We start from the raw sequence: 18,896 nt of genomic DNA on the forward strand, positions 1-18,896 counted from the left end.
CTCAACGGCTGAGGAAGAAACCGGGAAAACGCGAGATATTGTGATTTGTGTCATTGATTGATTTGTTTCATTAAAACATAATTTTTACTTACAATTTACTATATTTGTGATGTTCCATGGGTATGTACCTTATGAACGTTTTTTGTTTGGGATAATTTGTTTTTTAGAGCAGTTTATTACAGAAATAGGCATAAACCTATTTATGTGATTAAAAATCGACGATAAGGTACCTTTATTAGTAGGGTGGACAGTCACATAATTTTATCGTTATATGCATTTTGGACATACAATATAATAACATTTTAGATATTTACAATTTCCTTAGCTGTCATATCAAGCTAAATATACATTAAAAATATATTTCAGTCTAAGATCTTTCTTATCGAGTGTTATCGCTAACACTGGTGTCAGATTTTATTTAAGTCGCCTAAAGGCATCTGACATGACTATCGCCATCTAGTGACAGAAACGTATACACAGTCTGGGAAGAAATAGATCATTATCTTGTGAAGAATTTGTAACATTTCATGGTTAACCTCATAGAGAACAGTCGCTTATGACATATTATGCATATCTAGGTAATAGCAAAAATTAACAAGTAAAACATCTTAAGCGACATCCTTCTATAAGGTAATTTGTCTCATGGAATGACACTTTTACAGTTGACTATAGTAGTTTTGCAGTTAAAAGCCACTTGATTATTATTTTTTATTTGTATCACTATGATCACTCTATGGCCGATCAATTGAATTTTATTTTAGTAGAAACTCAGATGATGACCATGTTTATGCCACTTGTTTGACTAATTTTTAATTGGATCACTCTTTAGCCACTTGATTAATTTATTTAATATTAAAACGCAATGATCACTCTACATATAGCTGATTGATTAATTTTTTTTAAAGAAACTCTTGAATGATCACTATATATGTGTAGTCACTTCATGTTTTTTTTATGTTGAAACACTTATGATCACTCTATAGCCGATTGATTAAATTTTATTTTAGTAGAAACACTATGATCACTATATTGCCAATCCATAGATTTTTTTTTTAGTTTCTATCCACTTGATTGTATTTTTTTTAAGTGAAATCACCGTGGTCTATCTAATATTGAGCGTCTGCTGTAACGATCGCTAGCCCCACGATGGATCGTACTTCTCCCATCGAAAAGCAGGCGCGAGATAGACCCGCCGACCTCGGTACTTGCACGTGACTATACCGCGATACGCGGTGCGTGGGACTCCGCTCTGAAATCAAATTGGTCTGAATTAATATTATAAATGCGAAAGTCTGTCCGTCTATTTCTTCCGAATTCACGGCTAAACCGCTGGATTTCATGATTTGGGCATGTAGTTAAATCCCCGACCAAATATAGGCTATAATTGGGTGAAAGTGAAGCAGACCAAAGACGACTTAATAGGCTTTCATCATTTCAATCTGTTTATGCCCACTGAGCATAGGCCTCTCTTCGCGTACGCCAACCTCCTCTGTCCTGTCTCTCTCATCTATGTACAACCTGCGACTTTCATGTCGTCCGCCCATCTCATGGCAATATCATATTATTGGGTGTCCGTCATAATAGGCTATATAGTACAAAAATATTGGTCCTAGAAACCTGGAATGGGCAAACGCATTACTCTATGGTAAACACATTAATCACAAAAAATAGGAATGACAGTTGACAGTGACATTTTGTTGACACTTAAAAAGCTGTTATTTTTTTAATTTCTTGCCATTAAGCTTACCCTGAAATCGTCCATAAGGCCAAGCATCCTAGCTTGGTGCTGGTAGCTCTTGGAGTTGAGGTACGTCAGCTTGACCGGGACCGTGCCCGCGCGCATGTCCTCCAGTTCTTCTATTGTTGTTGTTGGCATGGAGTCCAACAGCGTATCCAGGGAGGGGTCGTAGAATTTCTGGAAAAAATCTTGCTTTATCACTAAAATTATAGGTTACAAAAGTTTTAACATGTCTTTTGATTGAAACTAGAGGCACGTCGCTCGGGTATAACCATAATAAATTATGAAACCTAGCTCTAGATATATACCTCATTTCAGGGCAGGCGGCCGGTCATAAAATCAGAGCCAAATCTGAAGAACTTATTTTTAACTGAAACCATCACGGCGTCACAGTCGCGGTCGACGAATGAAGCCAAGAACACACAAAAAGAATATTAATAAGGGAATGTTTTACCCACCTTCAGCAAATAGTTGAGGTCCAGTTTTGTGAACTCGACGAACTGTTTGTTGAGCACGTTGGTCTTCAGGTGGTTCTCGAAGAACAACCCTTTACTGACCCCCACCTGCAACAATAAGCATTAGGGTAGTTGCCACTAAGTTAAATATTAATACCAAATTCATAATATTAATATATTATGTATTCGATCTTATTTTCAAATGTATGATGTTCTGTATGTATGTTGTATATGTAATATACCTATGGGTTATTGACCTGAAATAAATACCTTATTATTATTAAAACGCAATGAATACTTTGAAATTAAGATGGTGGCGCTAGTGTGCGCAAATAAGTATGAAGGCAGCCGCGTAATGATCCGATTGTTGTGCGGATAACCGACCTTGCCAAAAGTGTATGTCCTGGATATCTCCGGTCGGATGCATGCCTTGCCTTCGGTGTTTTCGGGGTTGCGGAGCCAGTCGTCGAAGAACCTGCGACCAAATGAATTTGGTTAGACTGAAGTGGTTTTGTACCATTGAGTTATATCCACCAGGATATCATAATTGTTTAAGAGTTAAATCAAACTCGCGAACTCTGCGCGACATCACCAAGTACTAGGCTATTATAAATCAACAAGAGACACGCGCGGGCGGCCGCTTAGACTCGAGCTTCATCCAAGTGTGCTTCTTTATCCAGCAGCTGAGTAAAAATAACTATTGGCCAAAAATTTGGTTGAAACTTAATAAATTAGAAAATTGTATTCCAAATCAAATCATTTATTCAGAAATTAGGCCTTCACAGGCACTTTTTCCCTTCATATTCTAAATTGAATGATGTTTACCAAAGCTACAAACTACTAGCATTTCGGAACGACCACTGCTGAGAAGAAATGCCGAAAGAAACTCATTCAAACAGTGTTGGTCCCTATTATGCCAGAAGGGCTTACCATTTTTTAAATATAAATTTATGTATAATTTTTTTTAAATATAAATTTATGTATAATTTCCAACCAGGCTATCATAATTCTTTAAGAGTTATATTAAACTTACTTTCTGCGCACATCTCCGCAATTGGCATGACTCCACCAAGTACCAAGTTATCACAAATCTAGATGAGACTACTTTGGCTCGAGTTTCTACCAAATATGCTTCCACATCATCCAGCCAAGTTCCGGAAGAAGTCCTATAATGTCTAGGGAACTGTGATATTTCTACCAGAATATCATAATTTTATCAGAATTTAATCAAAACATCAACTTAACTTTGCACGCTAATCTATAAGCGTCACTACATCAGGTACCACCGTTACCAAGCTATCATAAATCTACAGAGATATTTCGGTTCGAGTTTCTTCAAAATAATGTTTCTATATCATTCAGCCAAGTCACGGCATGGGCTCCCAACGAGTACAGCTGCCGAATATTTAGTTTAAATTAACAATAGATGGCACCATACGTAACAAATAAGAATAACTGAACATTTCTCTAATTATTTACGATTTTAAAAATACGTTAACTTTAAAATATGCTTAAACTAATGAAAAATATTATATTAAATGTCAAATTTAAGATTATTTTAGCAATATCAATAAAGGTTCGAAAATACCAAGAAAGCATTGATTTCCCTTACTCTTTCGCCATCTAGTGGGGAAATGAATGTTTCAAAAATATATCACTAGATGGCATTTTTTTCATTTTATACACTATCGTCGAACTCAGACTGATACCGACGCGAATTAATAAACATAGCGTAGTTTGTATGAGAGCTTTTATTTACCGCAATCAAAAACAAGCAATGTATGTCGAATGTAATATGTAAACGGTAGTATATATGTTTTGGCTACTACAAACTATCGGTAAACTCTGACACGAATATATGTTTATGCATGAAACAAGGAAAAAACATTTATCATTGAATTGCCATAATACGGCGATTGCTCCGCCGATAATGCACCTGATTCTGTCATACGATCGCAGAAATTCGAAAGAAAAAGAAACTTTTATTAACGTTTAGTTCACTGTTATTGCGACTTAAACAATCATTTCATTTTAGAATTATGTATCAAGGTATTATTTTTTTAAATATAGAAAAAAAATTGTTCAGTTAAAATACTTATGTTTTATACGATATATACCTATGAATACCTAATTCAATGATCAAATTGTTAAAAAATGTGTAAATATTCTGCAGATCATTACAAAAATTTGTCGAAACTAAACGCAGGCCTCAAGTGAAGTTTCAAGGAAAAGTTTGTTTATGTTTACCTACCTACTTACTTCGCTTTGTTGTTTACCGTTGAGTTGAGTGCGCACCCCATTTTTGTTTTAATTTTTATCTACGACCTGGCACTGATTATCGGACCTTTGAATTGGATCTTCTTACGAATACAACTAATTGGCATTGAATCAGGACACCGACAAGTATAACTAACACGAAAATAATTGGCTATTCACACCGGACTCTGACATCCTCCGCACACGATTATTTTGGCTTTCTTTCACACTGGACTTTACTGGATCTGAGCTGACTAAACGGCACAAAATGGCACCTACCTGTGCTTATTTTAATTGTGATAATTCTTGGGGTGAAAAACCTATGTTTCGATTCCCTACCGGAGATCCGCCTCGTTTACAACTTTGGTTACAAAATTGCGGTAAGACCCTAGTTATGTATTTATTAATGAATGACACAATTAAATATAGGTAGGTACCTACCTAGGTACTGTAACCATGGACTTCAATCGCCCTCATTGTGATAACTGGATTATTAGGTACGTCATTATCATCATCATTATATAGTATAAAACAAAGTCGCTTCCCATTGTCTGTCTGTCCCTATGTATGCTTAGATCTTTAAAACCACAGATTAAATAATACCCCAGTTTAAAACAATGCAACGGATTTTGATGTGGGTTTTTTAATAGATAGAGTGATTCAAGAGGAAGGTTTATATGTATGCTAGCTTCGCCCCGGGCTTCGCTACCATGGGAATTTGGAGATAAAAACTACCCTATGTGTTATTCCAGCTTATATTCGACCCGTGCACCATATTTCATAACAATCCGCTCAGTAGATTTTGTTGACAGTTTGAGTTGACTTGCTTGTTTTTGTTAAATATCATATTTATATCTGATACCAAACATATAAGCTAGATATTTTTAATAAATATATTGTTGTATTAAGCAAACAATGAATAAAATAAATTCCCGCTGTCTGGATGGAATGATGATGATTTTGATGCAGGTTTTTTATTTAGATAAGAGTGTTTCAAGAGAAAGGTTTATAATTTATTATGGTTTTACACAAGTGAAGCCGGGAACCCTCTTGTATATTTATAATTTGTAGGAGAATGGATAGATTCTTTATAATCAATTGGTTATTTATAAATTACAGTGGGGAGTTTCAAAACTAATTCATTAAATTAATGTATTTAAAAATACATACATATATATGCTATATTCTAGATGTTATGTTATATTCTAGATGACATATTGCAAATAAAAACAAAAAGTTATTGTAACTACCTACCCATTATTGATTTTTTCTGACAAGAAAAATAATATTCTAGGTAATATGACCATTAGCCATATGCCTCAAGATAAATTAAGAAACAAACGTATATGTGTAGATCATTTTGATAAGATGTTTATACAAAATAAATTTGGAAAACGACTGAGATTGTCAAAATTGGCAGTTCCTATAAACTATAGAGAGGATCAAACTTTAAGCTGTTCGCCCCATTCACCTGTTCCATCTACATCTCAAGGTAACATATTTAATTGTACAAAAATATTGAGACAGTTTGCTCATATTCTCAATATTCATGACAGCCACACCAAAGAGATTCTCTAATTATATTTATATTGATAGCTCTCTCCCTCGGGATCAGAGTGTGAGAAATTCAGCATAAAAGTACCCTATGAGCAATTTCAAGTTTTATTCTGCATAAAAATAGCCTAAAGATCCCAATTACATACAACTTTTATTTATTCCCTCTGGACCCCGAATTTTAAAGGCCCCGATTTAACCTAAGAATATCTGCGTATTTTAACATTTCTCTCACTTCTACATTTCTTCGTTATCATACTTCAAGCCAGCACAAAACTAACGTATGTAAATGTACAAAAATCTCTTTTAGTCTGCAATTATGTTGTAGATTGACTTTGCATATTTCATGCTTTTGTTTTGTTTTTGTTTTTTCCTAGCTCAAATGTCACCCGAACTAAAAGTTATACCACCAACAAGGGTTTATCCCGGTATGAAAAATAAAAAAAATACTATGGAGGAAGAAGAATGTAGACCCACAACTCCGAGGAAAAACTGGGAACAAGAAAATTACTATAAGGATACACCTAGGTGCAAAAAATTGAAAAGATCTATAAAAAACACAAGCAAACTTTTAAAAAGTTATAGAGAGAAAAGTATTAAATTATCAAAAAAAATTCGTAACAAAAATTTGGTAGATTTAAATAAAATGAAGTTTAAAGGGGAATTAGCTCAAAATTTGATAATGATGCAATTCAAAAAAGGAAAAAAACAATGGACAGAAGCGGAAAAAAAAACGTGCATGTCACTTTACTATAAGTCTCCTGCCACTTATAAATATTTAAGAAAAGGAGGCTTCTTGCTAGCTGCTCCCACTACCATTCAAAATTGGTTGCAATCCACCAACTGTTTACCGGGATTAAATGATGATATTTTTGAAAATATTTATCGCAAATTTGTTGATCAATCTATACAATATAAATCATGTGCAATTTGTTTTGATGAGATGAGCATTAAAACTGATTTAGAATATTCAAAAAAATTTGATTTGGTGGAGGGATTCGAAGACTTTGGTGGAGGCGATCGTTCCCCCGTGGAAGCCAGATATGCACTTGTATTTGTAGTTAGAGGTATTTACAATAATTGGAAAATTCCTGTAGCATACTTTTTATCACACAAAAATGTGAACTCTGACAAGTTGATTAATTTAATTAAATCTTTAATTAACAGATTATTCGCATGTGGATTATTACCGAAAGTGATTGTATGTGACCAGGCAACAACAAATGTTAAGGCGATCAAATCCATGGGGGCAACAAAAGATGTTCCATATATATTTATAGATAATCGTAAAATTTTTACAATTTTTGATATACCGCATTTGATTAAAAATATCAGAAATAATTTGATTGACAATGATTTTGATTTAAATGGTAATGGGATTTCATTTAATGATATTATTAATGTATATAATATAGATAAAAATAATAAAAGTAAATCAATCAATAAATTAACCCCGGTGCACTTAAAGCCTAATAATTTTCAAAAAATGCGGGTGAAATACGCCGTACAGGTTTTAAGCCATTCAGTTGCTGCAGCTATACAAACGGCAGTCGATACTGGAGAACTGCAAAGTACTACAGCCAAAAATACAGCTGATTTTGTTCAAGTTGTGAATGATTTATTTGATTCGTTAAATTCAAGAAATAAATTTGATTGCAATCCTAATAAATGTGCTTTAACAAAAAATAAAAATACGCATGTGTATCAATCGTTGATTAAGGGTAAATCATTATTTGCTGATTTGAAGAAAAAAATGATTACGAAAAATAATTCAATTAAATTCACAAGCCCTCCGTGTTTTGAGGGTATACAGCAAACAATCAATGCTGTGTTGCAGTTCTCCAGCGAGGAGTTCTCAAAGGGCACCGAGGTTAAATTCATTATGACGTATCGATTAAATCAAGATGTGATTGAAAATTTATTTGGAATTTATAGAATGAGGGGCGGTTGTAATCGTAATCCAACATCAAGAAACTTAAGAGCCATATTCAGATCGAATTTGCTTAATAATTTAATAAAATTAGAAAACACCAATTGCGAGGCAGATGACGCCACTTTTGTTTCTTCTACTAATTTTAATAACCAAAATACGCAACTGATACAGGCTTCATGTTCTCATTTATCTAGCCAAGTTGAACATGCACGCGATGTCGCTGGCCCTTCTCGGCAGCATAATTATGACGATGATTTGTTAACTGATTTATTAGAAGAACCAATTGATTGGACGTCTTCGAATAAATCAGACTTAGAAACTTGTTCAGTTGTGTATTTTGCTGGGTGGTTGGGCAAAGTATGCATCGAAAAATTTGATTGTTTAGCTTGTAAGCAACAATTGATTAATGATGGAGTTGATTTATCAGATAAGAATCAGTTATTGTTGATTAATAAAACATATTCTAATTTAATAATCCCAACATTAAAATCTCCTACAGACTTTCTTATCAATTTGGTTGATCAGACGCTTGATTTATTTAAAAGAAGAATCAACACTGTACATCAAATTAATTTAATATCAAATTTAGTAGATGGTGTTAAAAATATAGTTATTGAACCTACTGATTATCACAATAAGGAACATTTTGATTTTTTGATTAAAAAATTATTAGAAGTCAAAGTATATGATTATTGTAAGTCAAGAAAATCATTATTTGATTCCAAATCTAAACTGAAAATTTTGAAAAATAAGTAACAATAATTTTATTTCGGTAACAATTCTCAAAAATAAAATACACTGGAGTGGGGGTGGCAGTTTATATGAAACTACCTTATTTTTGAAGTGAGGATACATGCAATTTTAGTGTCATCTTTTTATTTAGTAAAATATTGTTAATAGTGTAAACACTCGTAATAAGCATAAACTTTGTATGAACAGATTCCGACTTAAAAAGGTTAGGCGGTCTTTCGTGAGTCAAAGTGTAAAATTTAAATCTTATATTAAGAACGCTGTGATGGATAATGCTTATTACACAGTTAGCGACTACTTAAATGATAAAAAAAACTGACTCTTCCAAAAACTTCTGCTTCTCACACTTGATCTTACCTTTTTATAATTTATATATATTTTGTTGACATGTTTAATGCATATATTTTGACATTTATTTGTAAAACATGTGCGTGATTCTTCAAGTGTTTGAAAGTAACAAATCTATTATGTTAGGTCATGGGGATCGAGTATGCACACTCTAATGGTCAAACAGGTGGCGGCGTTATAGGTCGAGTCAGGAGGTTCTCTCTAGAGCTTCGCTATGGCTGACCTATGCGTCAACTCGTGAACGGGTGCTGTTGGGGGAACTGGTCAGTTCGATCTCTTATTTAAATTATTTCGTTTGGTCTGTCTGGTTAATGATATAAACATTTTTTTCTTCAGCACTCACATCATAATATGTTTCAGTATACCTTTTGACCATGTGCTTTATTGTGTACTTACGTTGTTATATTACAGAAAAAATGATATATACATTTATATTTAGAAAAACTGTAAGCCCTTCTGGCATGGACCAACACTGTTTGAATGAGTTTCTTTCGGCATTTCTTCTCAGCTGTAGTCATTCCAAAATGCTAGTAGTTTGTAGCTTTAGTATTATTTAATTTAGAATATGACGTGAAAAAGTGCCTGTGAAGGCCTAATTTCGATTTTTGTAATGTATTTACTGTTTAGAAGATGATGATGATTTTGATTTTTGTAATGTATTTACTGTTTAGAAGAAAACTCATATGACACCCCTCATTTCAAGTAACTACATGAAATTCTGTTTACTATTTACTTGTAATAATATCAAAATAGTATATATCATGCTAAAATGTTAGCTAAGAAAGCTATGTTTGTTCGACAGATATATTAAATATTACGTTTATGGTGCTGACTTCTTAATAAAAGTTGTTACTAAATTTTTATTTTTTTATGATGGTTAAATTTATTTTTATAACTTCATGCTTTTTGAAAATGGACTCTATCCAACCGACTTTAAATCTTCGTATTTAGAACCAGCTCCATTTTTACAGTCTATGATATATCATAATGATCCTAAATATATCTATTTTATCTAGATTATACATTTTTTTTAATTTTCTGACCTTGTCAACCCTATTGCGCTTTAACTTGCCCTATTGCCTAGAGCGAGGTTTTTTTTATTGAGTTATATGTTGACCGATGCATTACTACTCTTAAATTGACATATTTACAAAAAAATGTGTTTCAAAACTTTCAAACACAGTAACAAAATACGTAGGTAAGACCAAGTAAACTATTTCGGGATGCTTTGGGAGTACTTTTTGTCCATATAACCCAATCTCCAAGTACCCCGTTACTTGATAAATTGGGGTATTCAGATCAAAATCACATATAAGTCATTATATATGATTTTGAAACTTGAAACTACTCTACTTGGTTCACCAACCAATTTGACGGGTTTCAATGCATCTCGTGATTCTCACCCACATCTCGTTAGTTATGTTGATGTGCTGTGTTATTGACTGTACTTGTGCGCGGGCGCGGGAGAGCGGTGGTAGCGCGGAACAAAACGATGAATGAAAAAAACTTTCAATGTGGCAACAACGCCTACTGAGGTAGGTACATAGTGTGCCAAATTCTTACCAAGGTTGGTACCTATATTAGGTTTTTAAAATTAATTTCTATTTCTTAATTATCTTACTTGCTTTTACTAATATCACAGCTAATATACCTGTACCTCTTCACGCTGTCTACTTAAACACAGTAGGTACCTAACTGTTCCCGTGGGAAATTGCGCGGGCGAAGCCGCGGGCAAAGGCTAGTAATTAAATGAAAGTGTAACAAATATATATTCTCAAAAACTCCGTTTATAATGTTAGTTGGATGCCTGCCTATAGGCACAGGTCTAAAGGTATGATACATACTTAGATACGTAATTTAAAAAAATGTTAGTTAAAAGTTCAGTAGGTTTTGTAGTGATAACCTTGACCGCATTGCTCCGTGCCCATGCCGACTGCCGCCGAGAGATTTTTTTTACTTACCTACCTACCTACCTACTGCACAGACCTACTATCAAATCAAGTGCCAACGAATGTATTTCTATCTCTTTTTAGCATTCCGTAATGGTGAAAAGAGATAGAAACACAACAGTTTGCGGTGTGTGTGTGCACGTTTATGCATGCCCGTAATAGAGAAAGAAAGAAAGAGATGTGTGTATTATAAGAGAAGAACGAAACAGCGCTTCTGACGGCATTTGTCCCTCGTCACGTGCCCGGCCCAATCTGCCTCTGCCTATGAGACTATTGGCCCGTCCCGGCTTCGTTCGGGTAAAACCATAAAAAATTGTCTGTTACTCCGAAACGTTGCATCTATCTGTTTTTCGAATTTCATCAAAATCGGTCCAAAAAATTTTTGAATGATTTTTTTTGGTTTATTCATTATAAACAAAAAGTAAAAAATACAAATCTTTTCTCGTTATAAAATTAGTAAGTAGTATGGAAGTATGAATTAGCCGGATTATTGTATGGAAATCTTACACACTTACACTTGCAGCCGTCTATAGAATATGTTAGGTATTTGGTCTTTGTGCGCACACCTAGTGCCGACGAGAATGCATAAATATTGCGTAGATAGTTTGTACCTATTAGTGCTTTTATTTAGCGCAATAAAAAACCAACAATGTTTGTCGAAAGCGCCAAAGTAGCTGATACAAAATTGACTATTTGCGTGCGATGCAACAAACAAGTTTTATTTTCTTCACTAGTCTAGTTAAAATTAATAAAATTATAAAGGAAGATTTGTCAATTTTGGAGTGACAAAGCATTGGTTCTTTAGTTATAGAATGACAAGGATACTTGACCCAGTAACCAAAATCGGAAACATTTCAAAAAGCCATTTCCTTGTCAAATCTGTTCGACAGTAGTGACGCTCTCGTTAGGTTGATCCTCAGTACAATCTGCAATTTACCTAAACGCCATCTATGGATACAATATAATTTATTTATGACAAGTAGCGCATGCTGTCACTTATGCTTGCATCAGAGACTATCTCAGTGCTGCCCCTGGCGGTGCCAATATTTAATTAAAAATAGATTACTACTATTGGTTATTTTTGAGGCGTCTTTTTCTTGTATGAAGTTGGGTATCTGTACTGGGGTATTATTTAATCTGTGGTCACGGGAAGAAGTCCTTCAATTGTGTCTACGAAATTGTCATATTTCTACCAGGCTATCATAATTCTTTGAGAGTATAAACAAACGAACGCCCATCTACAAAATCGGCATGATATCACGAGGTACTAGGCTATCATAAATATACAAGAGACTTACGCGGGCGGCCACTTCGACTCTAGTTTCATCCAAGTATGCTTCCTTATCATCCAGCCGAGTCCCGGGAAGAAGTCAGTCCTGTGCAGCAGCTCTGGGGTGGACATATCGATGACGTCAGGCTTTCCGTTGTCATTCCACGCCGATATGCACCTGGAAGTATGGTAAGCACCAATATAGGTATACAATATAGGAATCCCACTAATATTATAAAGACGAAAGTCTGTACGTTTGTTACTTCTTCACTCTCAAACGGCTTGGTACTTTTTTATGAAATACGTGATTCCCGTAGGATTTAGTCAAAAAGGCTGATAGTCAATAGTTCTTTATAAAGTAGATGGCGCTACTGTCTATAAACATGTAAGTATTTTTCAAATAATCCCGCGGGTAACACTGCCGGGTACAGCCAGTATAGAATGGTGTGATAAAGACCAATAATATTTTAAATGATTCGGAACAATAATGCCGCGAAGTGAATAAACATTCACTTCGCGGCATTATTGCTCCGAATTAATATCGCTCAGATACGAGAAATAAAATATACTTACATATCATAAAACAAAGTCCTCCGCCGAGTCTGTCTGTCTGTTAGCGATAAACTCAAAAACTACTACACGGATTTTCATGCGGTTTTCTCCAATATATAGTGTGATTCCTGAGAAGGTTTAGGAGTATAATTTATTATGTTTTACCCGAGTGAACGTCGGGACGGGCGGCTAGTGTATATATATATAAATAAATAAATAAATAAATAATGTTTATGGACAAATCACACAGACTGAGTTAGCCACAAAGTAAGTTGTGTCATGGGATACTATATTTTGTAACATACTATTTGTACATAGATAGGTAAACACCCAAATATACAGTATAGAATGTACTATAGATTATAATTATTCTCACCATAGACTGGGATCCTGCACGAGCAGCGAATAAGTACCCAAGAAGTACTCGTAGAAGTCTGGAGAAATGTCCAGGTCATCTGAAATGAAATATAATGAATGAATAAATTAATTATATATATATATATATTGAATGACTACCTTTATTGAAACCAGTAGTAGAAACCAGTAATGTGTGACTTTGACGACCTCGCTGGAGCAGTGGTAAAGTTCATGCCACTGAACCGAGAGGACCCGGGTTCGATCCCCGGTCGGATCATGATGGAAAATGATCTTTTTCTGATTGGCCCGGGTCTTGGATGTTTATCTATATATGTATTTGTTATAAAATATAGTATCGTTGAGTTAGTATCCAATAACACAAGTCTCGAACTTACTTTAGGGCTATCTCAATCTGTGTGATTTGTCCTAATATATTTATTTATGTGTCTGTCAAAGTTTGGCGAAATGTGTATCCGGCTTTAGGTGACTTAATGAAGACGGAATATGTAATAGCCATGCGCCATTGCTCAGTCACGCTTAGTCATTTTGACGTCCGTCGACAGACAACACAGGAATTGTATGAAGTTTCGATATACGTCAACGCACGTCAATCTATAGAAAACAACGGAGCACAAAAGGCCTATTTGCACACAACAGTGCCGGAACAGTGCCGACACGTGCCGATCAGTGTAAGTGAACAAGTTTTGAACGGCTGAATCGATTTTCATGAAACATGGCTAAGAACACTCGGGATAAAATTATCTACGACACAAAAAAAAAAACTAAACGAAAATCGGTTCATCCGTTTAGGAGCTACGATCCAACAGACAGATATATACACAGATAGACACGTAAAACTTATAACACCCCTCTTTTTGCGTCGGGGGTTAAAAATGATATTGTACCATATATTTTGTACTCTATCTGTACTCTTCAGTGACAGTGACTGACGTCACTGAACGACATTGTCACTGACGAGTACAGATAGCATCGTACAAAATGTATGGTACAATATCATTTTTCACTGACACTGATGGATACGTTACTGATTGGCACTGTTGTGTGCGGATAGGTCTCAACGCAGCTACTGCGTCGTCGCAATGGCACGGCGACTGAACAATGATTACACGAGCCTAAGGTCACTGACCTTCAACAATAATAACAGCTTCATAGCCCAACGTGTTGAACACATAGTTAAGCGCGAACTTGAAGTGTCGCGCGATTTTGTAGTACCCCACAAACTTAACCTTGGCCCGGGGCAGTGGTATGACCGACTGGTCAGGTTGCTTCACCACGTTTATGGACGGATCTGAGTCTGTGAATTTCTTGATCACGTGGTACGTCGCGTTGTGGTCACAATCCTAGCATGAGAAATGGAATGTATTAAAAAAAATACTCTCGTTTTAATTACTTAGCTTATCTAATACTATTATTATAAAGAGGTAAGCGTTTGTGAGTTTATATGTTTGAGGCGGGTAATCTCCGAGACTACTGAACCGATTTCAAAAATTCTTTCACCATTAGAAAGGTACATTATCCAAGATTGCTATAGGCTATATTTTATCTCAAAATTCCCACGGGAGCTAGGATGTTACAAAGATAGTGGAATAAAGTGTATAATTCATTTTGGTTTTACCCGAGCGAAGCCGGGACGAGCCGCTAGTTACTTACAAATCGAAAATGTTAATGTTTGAGCGCGAGATTTATAAGCAATATCATCCAGTCAACCGTGGTTCGTAAGATATCAGCGAAATACTCGTAAAAATACGTCGATAAAACACTCGTAAAAATATAAGTAAGTCTTACTTACTCTAACTAACGTATTAAGGTGGAAGAATCTATGTGCAATACGGCGTGTGGTTCCGCCCTAGAATAGGACCACTCTATATCCTCCTATGGATGTAAACGGACGCTGAGCTCCGACGCTCAACGGCTAAGGAAACAACCGAGAAAACGCTAAGATGAGAGAGAGACAACAATAACAGATTGATTCCTTGTTGACGTTTGTAATATCATAGTCATCTTCAAAATATTAATGTAAGTTTTGATTTTGCAATATAAGTTTTTTTTATGGAGGATAATGTTCGGAACTACTTCACAGATTTCCAAAATTCTTTCACCAGTAGAAAACTACATTATTCCTGACTTTAGTGGTGAGAGTAAGGGATGAAACACGATGCTGTATCTGTATATTTTTATAGCTGAGTAGTGGCCCGACCCGGCTTCGCTCGGATTATAGCATAATTTAAAAAAGTATAGCGTACTGTCAAATTTTATGAATGATTGATTTTGGAAATAATAAATATAATAATAAAAAATTTTGGAAATTATTCCTTACTCAGGAAATGACACCGCAGCGGTCGAAACGTTCTGGGGTGAAAATTATTTTGCATAATAAACTTATTTGACCATGTATCAAATGAGTTGTTTTTTTTACTTATTTATTTTGATGTTATAAATATAATTTCATCAACTACTCAAACGATTTTCAAAATTATTACACCGTAAAATAGGTTGAGTTACATTATTCCTAAATCTAATCTAAAGTTACATTATTCTTATACGGTACTTTTTTATACAGATATTCCCATGGGAGCGAAATCCCCGTGTATTCTTTAATACATGCAAGCAATAATAAAAATATGTTTAATCAGCTAACGTAAATGGATCATTAATCTTATCATACGCAAAGACTGGCACTAATCGTGTTAATCATTTTTAGATTGCAATGTTTCTTATCATACCTATCGTTTGTATGGTTGAGGGCGGTTAAAATCTATCCCATACCTACACTACGATTTGTCTTACGAGTCCTAAGATGAAAAAATCTTCACTTATTGTTGAATTTTGTTCAATATATAACAAACCTATTTATCATTATCATTACATTGTATAAAACAAAGTTGCATCCCACTCTCTGTCTGTCCTTTGTCTACGCCAGTACACCACAACACTAGGCACGTCCCGCCCGCGACCCCTCGCGCAGCATCAAATGGCTATCGAACACGACAATTTAAACTTTATTCCTGCGCGCGCACTACAAATCTAGTTTTTTCTATTGTTTTTTCCTGTCATTTGATTTCTGTTTTCCAATCTACCAATTTGTAAGAACAAAGAAAAATATAATTATCTAATTCTTAGCTCCAAGTATTTTATTTTAACTACCTATTAGTTCCGTAACGGACATCCTTATTTGTATTCTTAAATCTTAACTACACACGACAGTTTTTTTAATAGATAGCGTGATTTCTGAGGAAAGTTTAAGTCTTAAATTATTAAATGTAGTATATAATTTATTTTTATAATTAGTTTTATCCGAGCCAGGCCGTGTATCGGCCTAATTTAAACAATAGTAGTTTCCTAAAAAAACAAGTCTATTTTAATTTATATTGCTGTAAAAATTATTTTAAAAAAAGTGGTGAGATTGTTTACATAATGATACTTTTAAGAAAAAATGGAGTTTATCTAACTGCTGCTGATATTAAAGAACCAAATTTAGGGAAAATTCTATGACTCTTTTTTTAAATTGTATGTACTATAATGTTTATAAATGCCTTTATTTGCTGATTCCGAATATGTATAGAACTTATTTGCTAAAAAATATAGGACAAACAGACACACTCCCGGCGAAATGAAAATAAACGCGTCGTTATGCACCCTGTCTACAGATATGTATGGCAGTGTTGGTGCTGTAACCGCAGTGTGTTTGGTAATTTATGAGGCGGGTCGCACAGATTACTCGTCGTACTTTTACCCCGGGCTTCACGATGTCACAGTCCCGAACACAATCGGCAACATGTGGAAATGAGAGAGTTCCAGATATTACATTCAAAGTATTAATCTTCTTGGCACAGATTGTAGAAGGCATACCTGACTCACTATGATGGGGAATATTGTTTTATCCGGTCTGTATTTAACTAGATTGTCGAGGCACCTCTCCACTGTGACCCGGTCGCAAGCCATCACCAAGATTGGGAGAATCAATGGACTGTCAACTGAAAATTATAACATTGATTACGTAGGTTATTAAAAAAATAGCAATTGGCTTAGCCAGTACTGGCTAAAAAAACCTTACCTATGCTCTATATGATACTAGAAAAAAAAAACTATTTGAAAATAGAATTTGCAGCTGGTCTCCCTTTAATTTTTAATTTAAATGGTGTCATATGATTTTGCCAACATGAAGGCCGGTTTAAAAAAATGTATTTGTGTCATGAGCATTAAACAGTCATGGTTGATGATAAATGCATCTAAAAACACATGGCCACTGATAAGAATACACACAACCTAAGTCCCAAGATGAATATTTTCAAAGGCATAAATTATAGCACTGAGAGAGTTTTAATTTTGTACTATTTTATGACCCTGTCAAAGACAACTGTATCAAAGATTTTCTTAGTATGTGTATTTGGAATTGTGTACCTATTGTTTATATCTGTTGTATGGTCCATGTTTCTGGCTTGTTTAAATACTCTTAAGACAAATTTTAATTTATATTTGTATTATTGTTGCTACTTCTTGTGAAGGTAGCAGCTGAAAATCTGTGGGCATCAGGAAGTTTTAAGCTGAGCCTTGCTTCTGTCATTTTGGCACATGTAATGCATGTTTAAAGTTTATTTTATTATAATTTTTGTATAATGTGTGTGTATGGGACACAATATTTTTTTATCTGTATCTATGTGCAAAAGGTTTAAAATTTCATTTATAGCCAGGATCAAATGTTTCTTCAGAAGAGTTAACCTGGATTATCTATTATTTACCATTGAGTATATAACAACAAACTATTCCTTGTATTATTGTTACATATAACAGTATTGAGATTTGACAATTATAGAGTGGCATTAAATTATGATTATCAAAGTCAGTGTAAATTATTATCCGTCTTCAATTGTGTTTTATGACGTACAAAGTCAACTACAGTTGTGGGCATGTCCATTGTGCCCACAACTGGTTCCGCACCTGCCATCATATGCAAAAAATAAAGGTAAAAAAGAATATAACAAATTAAACTTACAATCATCAACTCTGCCGAGTTCATCGTCGTTTATATTAATACCTCTTGCCTCCTGAGCACTCTTCACCTCCTCTAGTTTTATTTTCAATTGGTTAGTTTGCACCTTCTGATAATTTAATTCTTGGTGCAAGATTTCTATCCTTTTCTCCATGTTTTGCACATCGTGCGCCTCCAGAAGCGACCGTGGCACCTCTATCATTGATGAGTACAGAGTAACTAACCATATTAATAATAAACAAACAATCGCGATTAAAAGTCTCTTAGTATACACACGCATTTTGTATGAATTTACTAACAGTATAATTTCAGTGCTTTGTAAAGGAATGTGACGTGCACTGCTTTACATTATTGTGTAAATCAGAACTGTAAACAGTAACCATAACAGGAAGCTGTTATAACGCCAATTATTTTACACCGAACTTGGCCAACTCGATATCAAAATGTAAAACATTAATTTTGCCATGAATTAAAAAAGAACTGGTTTATATAGATGACACTCCCACGAATTTTAGAAAGATAAATATTCTGTGCATTATATTTTATGAGTAACTTTAATTTAAATTCCAAACTAGAACTCCACAAAACCAAACGAACACACAATCAATCTACAATACACCTACGACGACCACGACCGAGACCGACCGAACGCACGGACGGATCAACTATCATCAGTTAACTGTCAAAAAATTGACGTTTGACATTGACAATTGAACGAACCAG

The 18,896-nt window shown here is 34.6% G+C and overlaps 1 protein-coding gene across 2 annotated transcripts; it reads right to left on the minus strand.

The window, feature by feature from the left end:
- Nucleotides 1-694: 694 nt before the first annotated feature.
- Mgat1 (Mannosyl (alpha-1,3-)-glycoprotein beta-1,2-N-acetylglucosaminyltransferase) lies at nt 695-18,844 on the minus strand. Of its 2 annotated transcripts, XM_053765133.1 has the most exons (10): nt 18,177-18,844; nt 17,033-17,157; nt 14,310-14,523; nt 13,182-13,260; nt 12,282-12,431; nt 2,578-2,668; nt 2,197-2,301; nt 1,748-1,915; nt 1,097-1,249; nt 695-1,066 (listed from the first exon to the last, which is right to left on the minus strand). In XM_053765133.1, the coding sequence occupies exons 1-9, from the start codon at nt 18,451-18,453 to the stop codon at nt 1,136-1,138; spliced, it is 1,323 nt and encodes a 440-aa protein (XP_053621108.1). In that variant the 5' UTR covers nt 18,454-18,844; the 3' UTR covers nt 695-1,066; nt 1,097-1,135. The 2 variants fall into 2 exon arrangements, with proteins under 2 accessions (XP_053621108.1, XP_053621109.1); XM_053765134.2 differs by having other exon boundaries at nt 695-1,249.
- Between the last annotated feature and the right edge of the window lie 52 nt (nt 18,845-18,896).

Source organism: Plodia interpunctella, chromosome 27 (assembly GCF_027563975.2).
Source record: "Plodia interpunctella isolate USDA-ARS_2022_Savannah chromosome 27, ilPloInte3.2, whole genome shotgun sequence".
Classification (NCBI taxonomy): Eukaryota; Metazoa; Arthropoda; class Insecta; order Lepidoptera; family Pyralidae; genus Plodia; species Plodia interpunctella.

Bases quoted from the DNA above. Each gene is read 5' to 3' on its own strand.
- Mgat1 (XM_053765133.1), bottom strand. From the start codon at position 18,453: ATGCGTGTGTATACTAAGAGACTTTTAATCGCGATTGTTTGTTTATTA. The intron at 14,524-17,032 runs GTATGCCTTCTA...TTCTCATGCTAG, and splicing joins TCCCCATCATAGTGAGTCAG to GATTGTGACCACAACGCGAC. The intron at 13,261-14,309 runs GTCAGTGACCTT...ATTTCATTTCAG, and splicing joins AGCTGTTATTATTGTTGAAG to ATGACCTGGACATTTCTCCA.